Source organism: Octopus bimaculoides, chromosome 15 (assembly GCF_001194135.2).
Source record: "Octopus bimaculoides isolate UCB-OBI-ISO-001 chromosome 15, ASM119413v2, whole genome shotgun sequence".
In the NCBI taxonomy this organism is placed as follows: Eukaryota; Metazoa; Mollusca; class Cephalopoda; order Octopoda; family Octopodidae; genus Octopus; species Octopus bimaculoides.
The window spans coordinates 29,857,052-29,872,567 of record NC_068995.1 but is presented as its reverse complement, the minus strand read 5'-3'; the positions used below and the strand labels follow the sequence as shown (position 1 = coordinate 29,872,567).

At 35.2% G+C, this 15,516-nt stretch overlaps 1 protein-coding gene across 10 annotated transcripts in view; it reads right to left on the bottom strand.

Moving 5' to 3' along the window:
• The window catches only part of LOC106869961 (serine/threonine-protein kinase ULK3), a 195,009-nt gene that overhangs the window by 43,592 nt on the left and 135,901 nt on the right, over positions 1–15,516 (bottom strand). For 3 of the 10 annotated variants that reach the window (XM_052973225.1, XM_052973226.1, XM_052973224.1), the window contains 2 exons: positions 13,695–13,803; positions 12,727–13,490 (listed from right to left, as the gene is read on the bottom strand). In XM_052973225.1, coding sequence (XP_052829185.1) covers positions 13,429–13,490; positions 13,695–13,803 — 171 coding nt within the window. In that variant the 3' untranslated portion in view covers positions 12,727–13,428. Of the gene's footprint in view, positions 1–1,256; positions 6,435–10,010; positions 10,962–10,998; positions 11,140–12,724; positions 13,491–13,694; positions 13,804–15,516 lie in introns of those variants that run through there. The other 7 variants (XR_008265613.1, XR_001409483.2, XM_014916193.2 and 4 more) reach the window with 7 other exon arrangements.

Here is a 15,516-nt window from a genome sequence, read left to right as displayed (position 1 = left end):
TAACTTTCATAACCTGATCTAACAGCTTGATGCCTCTGTAATTATTTGTATCTAAAGCGTCCCCTTTACCTTTGTAGCAGTTGACTATGATGCTGCTACACCAGTCATTGGGTATGACTCCTTCGTGTATCACCTGGTTCGTAATATGGGTGACTAGGCTATAGCCAACACTGCCAGATATTTTGAGCATCTCTGCAGTGATTCCTGATGGGCCGGGGGCTTTCCCGGTCTTCATACTCTTAATTGCTTTATCTACCCTGGTACTATCAACTCGGATAGCTGGTCCCTCTATTGGGTCGACATACGGCAGGCTCTCTTTCTCCCATTCATTCTCTTTGTATATATATATATACCTTTTTTCTGCTGTAAGTATCACTTGAGCGTTAGAAGCTAGTTGATATGATTAACTTTCTAAATCATTTGACATGAGCAGGAGTTATTCTGTTTATTTTTTTTTATTTGTCTCATAACACTTAATGAAACAGTTTGAAGTTCTCTAAATTAACCAGAGTAATAGTTGTTACCATGAGAAATACTCTTTAAAAGTCTGACACCTATTTTGGTTGTCGTGTTTCAATAGTTAAGCCAAGAAAATTAGTTAGAAAAATAATATATGTAATAATGTATATAAATAAAATATATAAAATGATATTTCATCTTTCTTCAATTCTTCCTAACCTGTTTAACATCTTTAATTCTGTTTAATAATCTGTAACATTTTTTTTTAGCAGTACATAAGGACACAATCTTCAACATACATTTTCATAAGACGTATAGGGGTACATTAGCATCCATACAAGACTTACGCTAATATGACGTACATTTTAACTTGGGAGATAATACTTATTGATATCCTTTACACATTAAGGGACGGCTTCATCATTATCAACTTTCACTCAAAACAGTTAAAATATACACTCGTAAATGACTGTAAAATAAGCAGCCTTAAAATAACAATTATTTCAACTACTATAACTGTTGTAGAAAAACTGATGACTACCAATAAAACCGTTATAACAGCATTTCTCCTTTGTTGCTATAACAGCGTTTCTACTTAGTAGTTCTGCTTGTCTTTTATAATTCAAAGTTCATTCATTCTTAATGCTTAACTAATTTAATCCTACATATAAAATGCAATATGTTTCACACTGGTCATGCAGACAGAAGGAAACTGAAACAACAAATGGAGTGGGAGTGAGTCAGATATTCTCAATGCAGGGAAACTGAAAAGAGAAGTTTTACTCAGAAGTCATGCAAATTTTTATCGTAATAATATTTATTTTAACAATTGCATACACACATAAAAATATATATGAAATTACATATTTACACTCTTTTGTTTTCAAAATATAGTTCATGTAGCATTTATAGATTTTGCCTTGTCTTTATTTTTCTTTCATTTTAGTTTATTCTTTTAATCTTGCCTTGCTTAGGAAACCCTTATATATTTTTCCAAGTAAAAGATAACACATTCACATACACACACTTATGTATATGTATGCACATGCATTGATATATGTGCATGTGTGTGTGTATTTACACATGTGTGTATGGCAGTGTGGTTAGAAGTTTGCATCTCAATCATACTATAGCCCCAGGCTGACCAAAGCCTTGAGTGGATTTGGTAGACAGAAACTAAAAGGAACCTGTTGTATATACACCTGTGTGTGTGTTTTTGTGCCTGCATTTATCCCCCATGACCTTGTGGTTTGTTTACGCCCCCATAACTTTGCAGTTTGGTAAAAGAGAGTGATAAAATAAGTACCAGGCTAAAAAAAGTACTGGCATCAACTGTTGATTCGTTCAACAAAACCCCTGTATTAGTGGATGTTTCACACACACACACGCACGAGAGGACACACACATAGATGAAATATTTCCAACTGAGGCATTATACCCATATCTGATTGTTCAAATGCTTCAGTTCTATGTATGTACATATAATTGTTGACATTTATCAGTAGTTTCATTTAATGTTTTGATGCACCATTTTTAGTCACTAATAAAACTGCTGATATTTTTGATGACATGGGTATGCTAGTATTAGTAATATTTCACAACTAAGATTTTTGAAACTATACATCACTTGTTTTCAAGATTATTAGATGAGCAACAAAATGACATATCTGTCTAAAATGGAAGACCAGTTTATTTCACCTCATACTTCTTCAGTATAATCTACCAGGGTTACCTATTTTGGCATGTCTGTCTAGTTTTCTATACTGTGGATATTTTTTATTTTTGTATGGCTTCAAAATAACATCTTTATAATCACTTTGAATGTTGCTAAAGGTTAGGTGTTTTTGCAAAATCAGATTTATCTTTTACTTGTTTCAGTCATTAGACTGCAGCCATGCTGGGGTATTACCCTGAAAAACATTTTTTTGTCAAATGAATCAACCCTAGTACTTATATATAATTTTTTAAAAACTGGGTACTTATTCTATTGGTCTTTTTTGCCGAACTGCTAAGTTAAGGGAACATAAACACAAAACCAGTTGTCAAGCAGTGGTAGTAGACAAACACAGATACAAAGACACACACACACATGCATTATATATATATCATCATCATCATCATCATCATTTAACGTCCGCTTTCCATGCTAGCATGGGTTGGACGATTTGACTGAGGACTGGTGAAACCGGATGGCAACACCAGGCTCCAATCTAATTTGGCAGAGTTTCTACAGCTGGATGCCCTTCCTAACGCCAACCACTCAGAGAGTGTAGTGGGTGCTTTTACGTGTCACCCGCACGAAAATGGCCACGCTCGAAATGGTGTCTTTTATGTGCCACCCGCACAAGCCAGTCCAGGGGCACTGGCAACGATATATATATATATATATATATATATATATATATGCTTGGCTTCTTTCAGTTTCCACCCACTAAATCCACTGACAAGGCTTTGATTGGCCTGAGGTGTCCTGCAGTGGTACTGAACTCAGAACCATGTGGTTAGGAATCAAGCTTCTTACCACACAACCATGCCACTGCCTTTGAAACAAATTTTTTTTTTTTTTAAATGGACACCCTTTACAATAGTAACTATACAACCATGATTTGTTGAAATAAACTGAGAAACAGGACGTTGTTTTGAACATAATGAAGTCTATGGTAGTGTTTAAACTAATAAATTATGCCACTGTTCAATACATTCACTACTCATGTATTACTAACCAAGGATAATCAGAGAGATAATTGTGGTGATATTTTTTTATAATGTCTCAACCTACAGTTTATTTATGCCAAACAACATGAATGTCAAATACACATATCTACCATGTCTAACAATGTGTGTGTTTGGGGGGTGATCACAGTATGACAAGCAATGTGGAAGCGAACAGCTACAGCAACATATCTAACAATGTGGAGGCAGGCTGCTACAGCATACCTCAAAATTTGGACTGTGGGTAGTCACACTATATCTAAAGAAGGTGAAGTGAGAGGAGTTACAAAATACCTAAAGTGAGATCCACAGCATATCCAATGATGTGGAGGATAGGTAATTACAACATACCTAGCAATGTAGAGGGTGGGTAACTGCATCATATCCAGTGATGTGGAGGCTGGGTATCACAATGTATTAAATGATAGTGCACTTAGCTATATTAAGGATGGATAGTTACAGAGTATCCTGTATAACTGTAATCCACACACAATATCAAAATACATACCCCACATAAATACAAACCCAAAAAGGAACAGATTGTTTTACAGGGATAAAATGAAGTGAAAGAAATTATACACTGCAAAGTGTGGTACTACTATTAATAAATACATTTAACAAAAATTCTATCGGATGACATGAATATAAACAAATGTATTGAAACAGATCCCTAAATGAATCACACTTCAATTATCTAGAACTTCTAAATATACAATGTTTTAAGTGTTTCCTTTAATTGGTGTTTACATGAAAATTTTTTGGGGACTTCCAACTCATGAACATCCTACATATAATTGCCCATGAGAGAAGCAAGGTGAAGTCCAACAACCTTGAGAGACTGTCCTTGAGATTTGTTTATTGACATAGTGAAACTCAGTTTCACTGGGAACTGGAACTGTTTAAATTCAAAGGGGCGGTTATATGGGATTAACGGGATGCATGGAATGAAAACATCTTCACTCTCATAGTTTTCACCACCATTCTGGTGCCATTGCACAGATGAGGTGGATCCAGATTCTTTAGCAGCATGATTGGGGCCCCCTTTTTAAGTGTTAAGTGGTGAGGTGACATCCCAGATGGTTGTAGAGAGTTCAGGAACTCAGTTGGAAAAACTAAAGCCTGGTCCTGATCAATGATAGTGTCAAGGGACGTGAAAGACTGTTCTTGCCTTGGCAACAGCTGCAAGAGATCCCAGTTGACTTTATCGACAGCGTCATTAGATGGAGGTTCACACACAGAGCCATTGACTGTTGCTAAAGTTTTGCGCAATGTTTTGGAGCACATGCATTATGAGATCATTGAGAGCTGGTACCATCTCACCAGCGGTTTGGTTGTCCATAGAGGGCACACACAAATATATGTCTTATATATATATGACACAGACTTGTTGATATATGAAAGGCAAAGTTGACCTTGGCGGAATTTGAACTCAGAACATAGCGACAGAGAAAACACCATTAAGTATTTTGCATGGTATGCTAACAATTCTGTCAGCTCAATAAATGATGATGATGATGATGATGATGACAGTAGTAGTAGTAGTAGTAGTAGTAGTGGTGGTGGCATTAGTAGTATTTGTAGTATTAGTATTAGCGACAGAACTTTTAGTTGTTGTGGTGATAGTAGTAAAGTAGAAGTGGTACTGGTTAGCAGTGATAGTAGTTATATATATATATATATATATATATAGGTGCAAGCAAAGCTGTGTGGTAAAAAGCTTGCTTCCCAACCATATGATTTTGGGTTCAGTCCCATTGTGTGACACCTCAGGTCAACCAAAGCCTTGTGAGTGGATTGGGTAGACAGATACTGAAAGAAGCTTATTATATATATGTGTGTATGACATTGTGTCTGCATTTCTACCCCACCACCTCTTTTCAACTGATGTTGGTGTGTTTATGTCCCTGTAACTTAAAAGTTCAGCAAAAGAGATTGATAGAATAAGTACCAGGCTTATTAAAAAAAAAGCACTGGGTCAACTCATTTAACAAAAAATTCTTCAAGGTGGTGCCCCAGCATGGCCGCAATCTAAAGACAAACAAGTTAAAGATAAGAGATATGTTTGTCCTTTCAGTCTAAGTCTACTTTTGATGGAGGCATCAGCTGGATGAATACTTACTGCATTTTCTCTCACCAACCTCTATCTACTTTTCAAGTAGAAGACTCTTGCTAAAGATGTCATGCAATTGGAAAGAACCTGCAACTTCATAGAAAGTGAACTGTGTATTCAAAGTCATTTTCATATGAAGCAGTATGCAATGCTTTCTCTCTCTTTTTCAGTAGAACAGATGAACTCAACACTCCCGAGAGGTGAAACTACTCAAGTTACTTGTGATTCTATTGTGTGTGGTTTCTATTTGCACAGCAAAGCTAAATGTATGTTTATTAATTGCAAGTAAATACCTATCTCAACATGTGTGTGTGTGTGTGTGTGTGTGTGTGTGTGTGATTATAATTGAAATGTTATATGTATGTGTGAGTATGAATTAATGAATGATCTTATTACACCATCCAACCCATGTGACCATGTAATATGAATGTTATAAAAATGCTATAAATTTGTGTCAAATTTTGGCACAAGGCCAGAAATTTTAGAGGAGGGACTAAGTCAATTACACTAACCCCAGTGCTCAACCAGTACTTATTTTATCAACCTTGAAAGGATAAAAGACAGAGTCAACCCCTCCAGCATTTGAACCCTGAATGTAAAAGCAGATGAAATGTCTTGCATGCTAATGATTCTGCCAGCTCACCACTTTTGAATGTTATATATTGTATACTGATGTTGTTACATAAAACCAGGTTGCCCTATCTCTTTGAAGGATGTTTTCATATCTCTACTCATGAAAATGGTGTATAAGTGTGGGTGTGGCTGTGTGGTAAGAAGCTTGCTTCCCAAGTACATGCTCCCAGGTTTAGTCCCACAGTGTGGCACTTTGGGCAAGTGTCTTCTACTATAGCATTGGGCTGACCAAAGCCATGTGAGTGGATTTAGTAGATGGAAATTGAAAGAAGCCTGTTGTATATATATATATATGCATACACATATATGTGTATATGTCTATGTGTGTGTGTCTGTGTATGTGTTTGTCCCCCTATCACCGCTTGACAACTGGTGTTGGTGTGTTTACATCCCTGTGACTTAGCAGTTCAGCAAAAGCGACTGATAAAATAAGTACTAAGCTTAAGAAATAAGTCCTGGGGTCAATTTGTTTGACTAAAACCCTTCAAGGCGGTGCTCCAGCATGGCTGCAGTCAAATGCCTGAAACAAGAAAAAAGAATAAAAAAGAAAAGAATCCAATGTAGACATATACAATTTGTGAGAGTGATGACTGGAAAATCTTATGGATGAGTGAAGAGTACTGTCATCTGAATAAAAGTGCGTATGGTTAAAAGTGACTCTGAGAATATTGTTTGTGTATGAAAATAAGATACACTTTAAACTTGGGGAAAAACAAGAGTTGATAGAATGTAAGCCAAAGAGAGTCTGTAATTATATATTCAATCAGAAGTTTCATGTCTTTGATGTGGAAAATGAACTGACAAATTTATCAATTTGGTGAGTGACTATTCCTATCATAGATGTGTTTATATGTGTACATGTATGTATATATCAATGTGCACTCACACTTTCATATGCATGTGTCTGTCTGCCTGTCTATTTATATGTCAGTCTGTCTATCTATACATACATACACACATATCTATATATGTACAAATATATTAAAATATTTACATATAAACTGTAAATCAACACACACACACACACACACACACACACAGAGCAAATTGGCATATTTGATGGTTGAATGTTTATTTCAGGAGGCACCATTTGATATTTCTCTCTCTTCTAGTTGTCTAGTTTATAAGGGGAAAAAAACAACAGAAAATCAGTAAAAATAGAAGGTTAAGTTTTGGATATTATAAGGTGATTAATGGTAGACAGCTGGTAAAGTGGCACCCTTCACCAAATAATATCTCTTATGACCCTTGATTGCTACATCAGTTAATGGGATTCTTTTTGAGAAAGGAGGTGAGAGGAAGAGGGGAGATGCTCAAACTGAAAGATAGACAGAGGGAAAGACAGAATGAGAATGAAAAAGTTAAAATTAAAGAGAAAAATATGTAAAAAGTGGAGAGAGAGAGAGAGAGAGAAAGAGAGGGGGAGAGAGAGAGAGAAAGAGAGAGAGAGAGAGAAAGAGAGAGAGAAAGAGAGGGAGAGAGAGAGAGAGAGAGAGAGAGAGAGAGAGAATAGAGATCAAATTAGTGAAAACAGTGGATAAAACAGAGAGCAGGAGAGTATGAGGGAGAACATGAAAAAGAGAAATAACAGATGGAGGAATAAAGTGCAAGAGAAAAAAGTGAGGGAAAAAAAGAGAAAGAAGCATAAGTATTAATGGAGAGTGAATATGTGAGTATCTTTAAACATTTATCAGTAAATAAAGGAGCAACTCAATGTTTAATATAGCAGCATTTCTCTCAGTGAACTGGTGGCTACTTTTAAAATGTTGGGTAGAAATAAAGTTTAAAACCCTAAGAAGAATAAAAATTTTTCTCACAGTAAAAATGGAAGGATCATGTCAGAAATGGGAAGTTGAATGAGACTTTAAGGGGCTGAAATCAAGATACTTTATTTGTCAGATCTGCATATCATTGTTGTTGATGTTTAGTTCCAGGTCAACATTAATAATGTAGATCTCTGATCAAAGGTATTCCTACTATAATCATCACATTAATTTTAGAACTACATAACCTTTATATTCTTTTCCTGCATTTTTTTTAAATGGGAGGATGTGATTTGAGAGAAAATTTGCTACTATTTCTAGAAGCTCAAGCGACCATGTTGAAGTAGATTCATTAAGCAGTCATATCTGTATATTCTTTGAAAGAGTCATTTTGTTACATAAAAATCAATCAACTCATATTCTCTTTAACTCTTAAAAGAGCTATTGCAGTGCTTTCTCTATATAAATATCCTACACCTGTTAGAAATTAGAAATTTTGGTGAAAATGTAGTTATAACAATAATAATCATTAAAAAATAACTATTGAATGAATTTGGCTGAAACTTGGTGATAAGAAGTAATGATTGTTGCTGTACATTGTCAATGAGGTTTTTACCTGTTGTTCATTAGACAAGGATATTTTTGCATATATTTAGAAGATATCTTGAGCATTGTTTTCTTATCTGAGCTCCAGTACTCTTTGTAAGCTAGAAGCTGCATAACTCCTTAGAGAAAAAGCATTCTGAGATATAACTTCATCTTCTCCATTAATGTATTGTCCTGTTGATGCATACACCTTATCGCTTCATTGCTCAACTTGATATAAAATTCTTCAGGAAAAAGTTAATAAAAATGCTCAATGGGTTTCCCTTTTAACTTAAAAGACTTTTTTAAAGTCTACATCTCTAATAAAAGCATCAATGCAATGATCAAATGTTATCATTCCACTCCTGTTTTGGATAAACTTTGCCATCATTGCTTGAAATAAATTCCACTCAGTCAATGTGTACAGATGACACTGAAATATCATTCTGATTATCTTTTTAAAGTCCAAACTTTCTTTCTCTGATTAAACCATGAATAATATCATCAAATTCTATTTCAATGCTTGAGTATTATGTGCTATGATGTGCAAAACAAAAATAATCCAAAAAAATTCACTGAATAAACAACAAGGTTAAACACAGATGGTGTAAACAGGAAGTCTTTTGACAGAAAGTTCTTTATAAAATGAGGCTAATGTTTGTTTCTCACACAGAAGAGTGCTTAGTCCTTATTTTCAAGTTCCAAACAATGACACCTCTTGAGCTCCAGTAACTTGCAGTTCAGGATTTGGTGACAGTTGTGGATATTTGTAGTACAAGTCAGTGAGAGTTAATAAAATTAGAATCTAGGTAAACTAGTGATGATCCACACTACAAAAATTAATACAACTTGATCAAACAGAAGAATATGGTGGTTAAGGAATGTCTCTATGAAATCATTGGATATGGTACCATTTCTTTAAATACATCGACAAATTATTTATGAGAATAAACAGAGGTAATTCCAGAAAATAGCAACACTAGGGTCTAAAAATATTATTAGGATATTCTGACATTTGTTAACCTAGAACCTTCTTCTTTAACTTGAATCCCTCAATAATGAACATTTTTGCTAACCTTGAACATTCTTGTTAACCAGTAACAACAACAACACCACCAACAACATGTACTTAATCCTAGTTCTAGAAACTCTTTATGTATGTATCAAAACATGGATAATAAAACAGTACTGCTACTACTACTGTTGCTAGAAGAAGAAGAAGAACAACAACAACAACACCAACAACAAGAGGTAACATGAAAGGGGTGGTTGAAAACAGAACCATCCTTTTAATGATATAGACAAATACTGGTATGTAAAATACCATACAACATAAATTCTTGATTCATTAAAATTATCTCTACTGCTAGAGGCTGTATCAGAAGTACCAATTGGCAATTATGACCAGCTCCACTCGAGAAGAGGAGATAATCTTAAGATTCAAGGACTCTTCAAAACTGGCTGGCCATTAAAGAAATTAAAGAATTTTTATCTGGAGATAAGAGAATGGTCATAGACATGCATTTCTGGTTCAATAACCTTCATCAGCATGACAATTGTCCAGCCTTATCTCCAAGCAGCCAAAGGACTCAGACCAGAGGTGGGGAACCATTTTACGTTGAAAGGCTACATTAAGTTAGTTGTAAGGCAGCATTCAAGAAACTTCAGTTAGATACTCTTCAAAATTTACATTATTTTGTAAAAGTCTAACAAATGCAAGAAATTTGTTAATTCTAAAGTTAACTAACCTTTTAATGACTCTGTTGACTGTTAGCTGTAGGAAAGCCTTTGGATATTTGGTTGCAACATAGAAATCTGCAGTTTCAGCTGATCCTCTAGATGAGTATTTGTCATTTGTGACCTTAATGGTGTCTTGATTTTGGTTATGCAGGAGAATGTAGATTTGCAGCAATAAGTGGTTGAAAAGCAAGAAAGCATTTTTTGTGCTTATTACCAAGGACAAGCATTTTTCCATATTTCAATGAGATCTTTCTCAGTATTAAATAAGAACTTTAAAATGTCATCTTCTGAGAGCTCAATTAATTCTATCTGTAATTCTTTAGGAGCTTTGGAGACATCAACTACATGAGGTTAAAATACAATTCTGTTGTGGCTCAAATGAAGTATAAAAACCTGCACTGAGTCAGTTGTATTAATGGATTCATGCAAAGTAATTAAATAATATATATTTTCCTTTTGGAGTATTGTGTGAAGTTGTTCTGTTAATTCATGCTGCTGGTCAGTTATGGTTCTCCTTGAAAGAGGCAGTTGTTTGTACTTTGAGACCTTATGGTGGGTTAAGTATCCTGCAACTTCTACAATGCATTCTTTTATGATTTCCAAGGAAGCCATTCAGGGGAATGGCTTCCTTTTTTTCCCCACACATATAAGCTACTTTATAAGTTGCTTTTGTGGCATTATTTCCAGGTCTTACCACTGCTTGAAATAACTGCATTTGCTTTTGCTTTCCCATAATGCAACCTTTCACATCTCTTCTTCTAGTCTGAAATATTTGTGACCTTTAGAAGTGGCTTAATGCTGATGAGCATAGAAATTTTTCAACGTTGATATGCAGTGTCACAAAGCAAGCAAATCATTTTATCTTTAGCAGACAAAAAATAATATTGCAGTTTCCAATCCTCATTAAAACCTCTGTTTTCCTCCTCCAGAGTTCTCTCGGTCTTCTTTGACATGATGGACTGTTAAGCAGACAGAATAAAAACAATAAAATAAATATGCAGATATGGTCAGGCTATGTAACTATTCTCAAATTCCAGTTCAAATGGAAAGCCATGTGCACTATTGTCACAAGTTGGTAATCATTGATGTACTGGACCATCATGGGCTCCCGCTAACCATCTTTGGGTATCAGTAGTGCTAGTCAAATGAAGAATTTAACGTATTATCTAGAGTCGCATTAGAGCTAAATCATGAGAATAGCAGGTGCCAAAATAATCCTTATGACTTATTAATTTTTTAATTGTGGCAGTCAGTTGGGGAGAATTATTTCATTGAACTTTATTTTACTCCTTGGTATTTTAAAGAAGTTCATTTTAAGGTTAAAATAAAAATAATAAAAGACAAAACCATTAATAAAAATAAAAGATTTGTTCAAAAAGCCATGCATACTGACCTAGAAGACTGTATGTAGCCTTAAAGCAATGGTTCCCCACCCCTGACTTAGACATATACAAAATAGAAGAGAAAGCAGTTATGGCCTAGATAATTTGCATAATTTAAACAAAAATGAACTAAGAGAAATAACTTAGTGACCAGTGACATGCATTTCAATAAGATAGATAAACACCAGTATGTTAAATACCATACAACAAAAATTCTTGAACCAAAACTCATGGACTTAGAAATATGATTAATGTACTGAAAATGACACTGCTAGTCACCACACACATACTATTCAAATCACTTTTGATACAGTAAAAACAACAAAACTAAACAAAATATTGCATATATGCAAAGTACATAGAACTACATTTACTCAGTAGTGCAGTGGAAGCTCCAGTAAAAATAAGATTACTGAACAACAACAACAACAACAGCAATGACAACAATAATCCTTTCCACTATAAGCACAAGCCTGAAATCTTAGGGGAGAGAGCTAGTCGATTACATCAACCCTAGTGCTTGACTGGTACTTATTTCATTGACCTTGGTGGAATTGGAATTCAGAACATATGGACAGCTGAAATGCCACTAAGCATTTTGTTTGGCATGTTAACGATTCTGCAAGCTCATTGCCTTAACAACACCACCACCACCAACAACAATAATAGTAATAAGTACAGCATTGATAAAACAATAGAAACACTTCTGTGTAGATTGTGCAGAAACTCATCTGAAACAGACATGTAGTTAAGAGATACTCAAAACTGGTCCATTAGTAATACAGAAAATACCATGACACAGTTGCACAGTGGGTATGGGCTAAAGTGTATCGGCAATTAGTACAAACACTAACCCTTTGCAGTTTTGGAGAATAATCTAGTGCAGTGGTTCCCAAACTATGAGTCGCGACCAACTGATGGGTCGCAAAAAGTTATAAAATTACGCATTAGCTTTGATTAACTGCTGTCTATCGAGATAGTTCAAGACTCATGTTTTCAATACCAGATTGGTTGTTTTATCAAGCAGTAGGCTTTTTTCACGAACTTAACAAATCAGAGGTGGTCATTTTCTCAAGTTATTTATTCGTACATAATAGTAAAAAGGAAAAGTCTGTTTTTACTATTTATAGAGAACTTTAACTAGGCGCAGTACAACACTGATCGAGCCGATAACAGTTACTGCTTCGAGGTTTTGTATTAGAGTTAATACCTGCCCATAGGGTATGGAGACATTGAATTAGTTATAAAACGTTTTGTTTCACATTTAATATAAATAGTAAAAAATTTAAATAAATAAGACAGTATGGATTTCATTAATAAGTTTATAAATTATTCAAAAAAGTAAAGGAGTGATCACCAGGAGGCTATTAATTAGCCAATGAAATGATTGGAATAGACAGCAGCTAGACGGTAGATGGATCAATAGAGTCTATCTGATAAATGGTAGAGTTAGGTGGGTCGCCATAAACTGGTGTCATAAATAGTGGGTCGCGTTTCTAAAAAGGTTGGGAACCACTGATCTAGTTAAATGCATGTGGTGTATGAAAGTCTATACAGATAAGAAGCTGCAACATAATCATCCAGTTATCACTCTTCAATGGAAAAAGACTAAACAATGGATCTTCATTGACATAACAGAGAATGAGAAAGCTCAAAGATATCACAACCTGGCATTTGAAGCAAAGCATATTCATAGAGCCTCAATAATGAGTGTGATACTCATTGTAATTGGTGCACTAAAAATCAACTCAAAGAACACAAAAACTTGGTATGAAAAGTTGGAACTATCAGACACACAGATTTGAGGGAGATTTGGCTGCTATTTCTAACAGATCAATGTGAGTGAGATTTACCAGTCTAAAAGGGTATTAATGACTACACGATATTTTATTTACAAGATATTTTTGTGTATGAGTGGATAACGACACACACACACATAAACACTCGTATATTTATATACAATACTTTTAAAGACTGCTTTTCCAAACAACATGAGTTGGTTAAGTTTGAAGTATATTTTATAGCCACTTCTCTTCATTTTGTGTCATCTTTTCTGTGAGTCAGTTTGATCAGATCTAGATGGCCCATGCTGACATGAGCAAATAACTGCCAAGACAATTCCAAAAAAAATAGAAAAGAACTGAGATCAATAGAATTAAAATAAATAGAATTATGATAAATTATGAATAAATAACAAAAAAAAACAACTTAGCAAATAACTAAGATAAAGCTAAAAAAAAATCATACAATCTTTGAAGAAATAAGGGTTTGCATAGTGCATATAGTCTTAGATATATAAATATTACTTACAAGTTGTCATTTGTGATTCTTCATCAAGAGTTGGTATATCATTCTGTGTCAACTTTGGTACAGATTGATACCGTTTAATCTCTTCAGCTTTATCCAATGCTTTATATGCCTGGACAGATGAGAAAAACTAAATATATATAAGAATGTTTATTTTAATTCAAAAGCATGTAGTTATGTATAGAATTTTTCATAACTGTTGACAAATTAGTGAAGAGAAGAGAAAAATAATATTAAATGCCAAGAACTCAAAGTTAAAGGAACCCAGGCCATGGAAGACTTTGGATGAAGTAGTGAAGGTTGATTTGAAGATGCTGCATATCATAGGGAAAATAACAAAGAACCATGCTATGCTGATTGGTGACAAGAAACGCTGTAGAAGACCCAACCACCTACGATGAAAGGTACTCTAGTATGAGAGTAGAGTTTAAAATATAGTACTTTATACTCTACCAAGCACTCAACACACATTTTACTACTCACCTCAACTTACATCCTTCGAACCCTCTGAACTCCCCCCTTCTTCATTCCACCACTAGGTTTATGTATGAAACTGCGTTGGGTCATGCTTTTATATTTATATATATATATATATATATATATATACACCCATACACACCTATATATTAACTTTAAAAAAAACACAGCTCCTGCAACACTATGACTGGGTATTAAAACAGCTGCTGAATGACTCAAGCGTGGAAGTGATATATCTTGAATTTGCAAAAGCCTTTGACAAAGTTGACCATGGTATGATATGTCACAAACTGCGTGATCTTGGCATATGCAGAAAAATTGGAGAATGGCTGCACAACTTTCTAAATGATAGACATCAGGTAGTAGTGGCCAATGGAACCACCTCCAAGGAAACACAAATAGCAAGTGGTGTTCCACAGGGCACTGTCATGGGGCCACTGCTGTTCATAGTGACCCTCTCAGACATGCCCTTGGCTTCTCAGATAGCCACCCTTGCTAGCTATACAGATGACACAAAAGTCTCTCAGACAATACAAAATCCTGGAAATATTCCACACCTGCAAAGGGAGTTGGACTCAATTTACAGATGGACTGAGGACAACAACATGCAGTTTAATGCAGGAAAATTCCAGGCCCTACACTACCAACACACAAAGCTAAACGACATGTAGACAGGATACACTGGCCCAGGAGGAACTGAAATCCCTGAATCAAAATCAGTGCGTGACCTGGGCATTGACATGAGCAATGATGCATCTTTCCAGGTGGATATTACCAATTTGGTAATAAAATGCAGACGGCTGACTGGATGGATCCTCCGAACTTTCAGAACAAAAGAAAAGGAGACATTGATGATCCTTTGGAGGACATACATTCTCAGCTGCTTAGACTACTGCTCCCAACTATGGTCTCCACACAATATAAAATCCATGGCAATCCAATGAGGCTACACAAAGAAAATTGTCTCGATGCAATATATCAGCTACTGGGAAAAATTGAAAGAATTAAAACTCTTCTCCCTGGAATGAAGGCGGGAGAGATATGCAGTGATATACATATGGAAAATCCTAGAAGGCTTTGTACCAAACTTTGGCATTGAAAGTTACTCAAACTGCAGAATGGGGACCACTGCACAGTGCCAAAACAGCTACTGTGTTTGCTAAGTTTCTCCACAAGCTCAAATCAGAAAACAGAAAGTATACACTAAAATGGTTTATTGAATCCAAAGCCCCCTCATATAACACTAACTTAGGTAAGTGTAAATTATGTATAAGGGAAGTGCTCATCATTCTTCGATCGCACAATCTATCACTACTTGACAAATTATCAGACGTGGTTTTTTCATGCA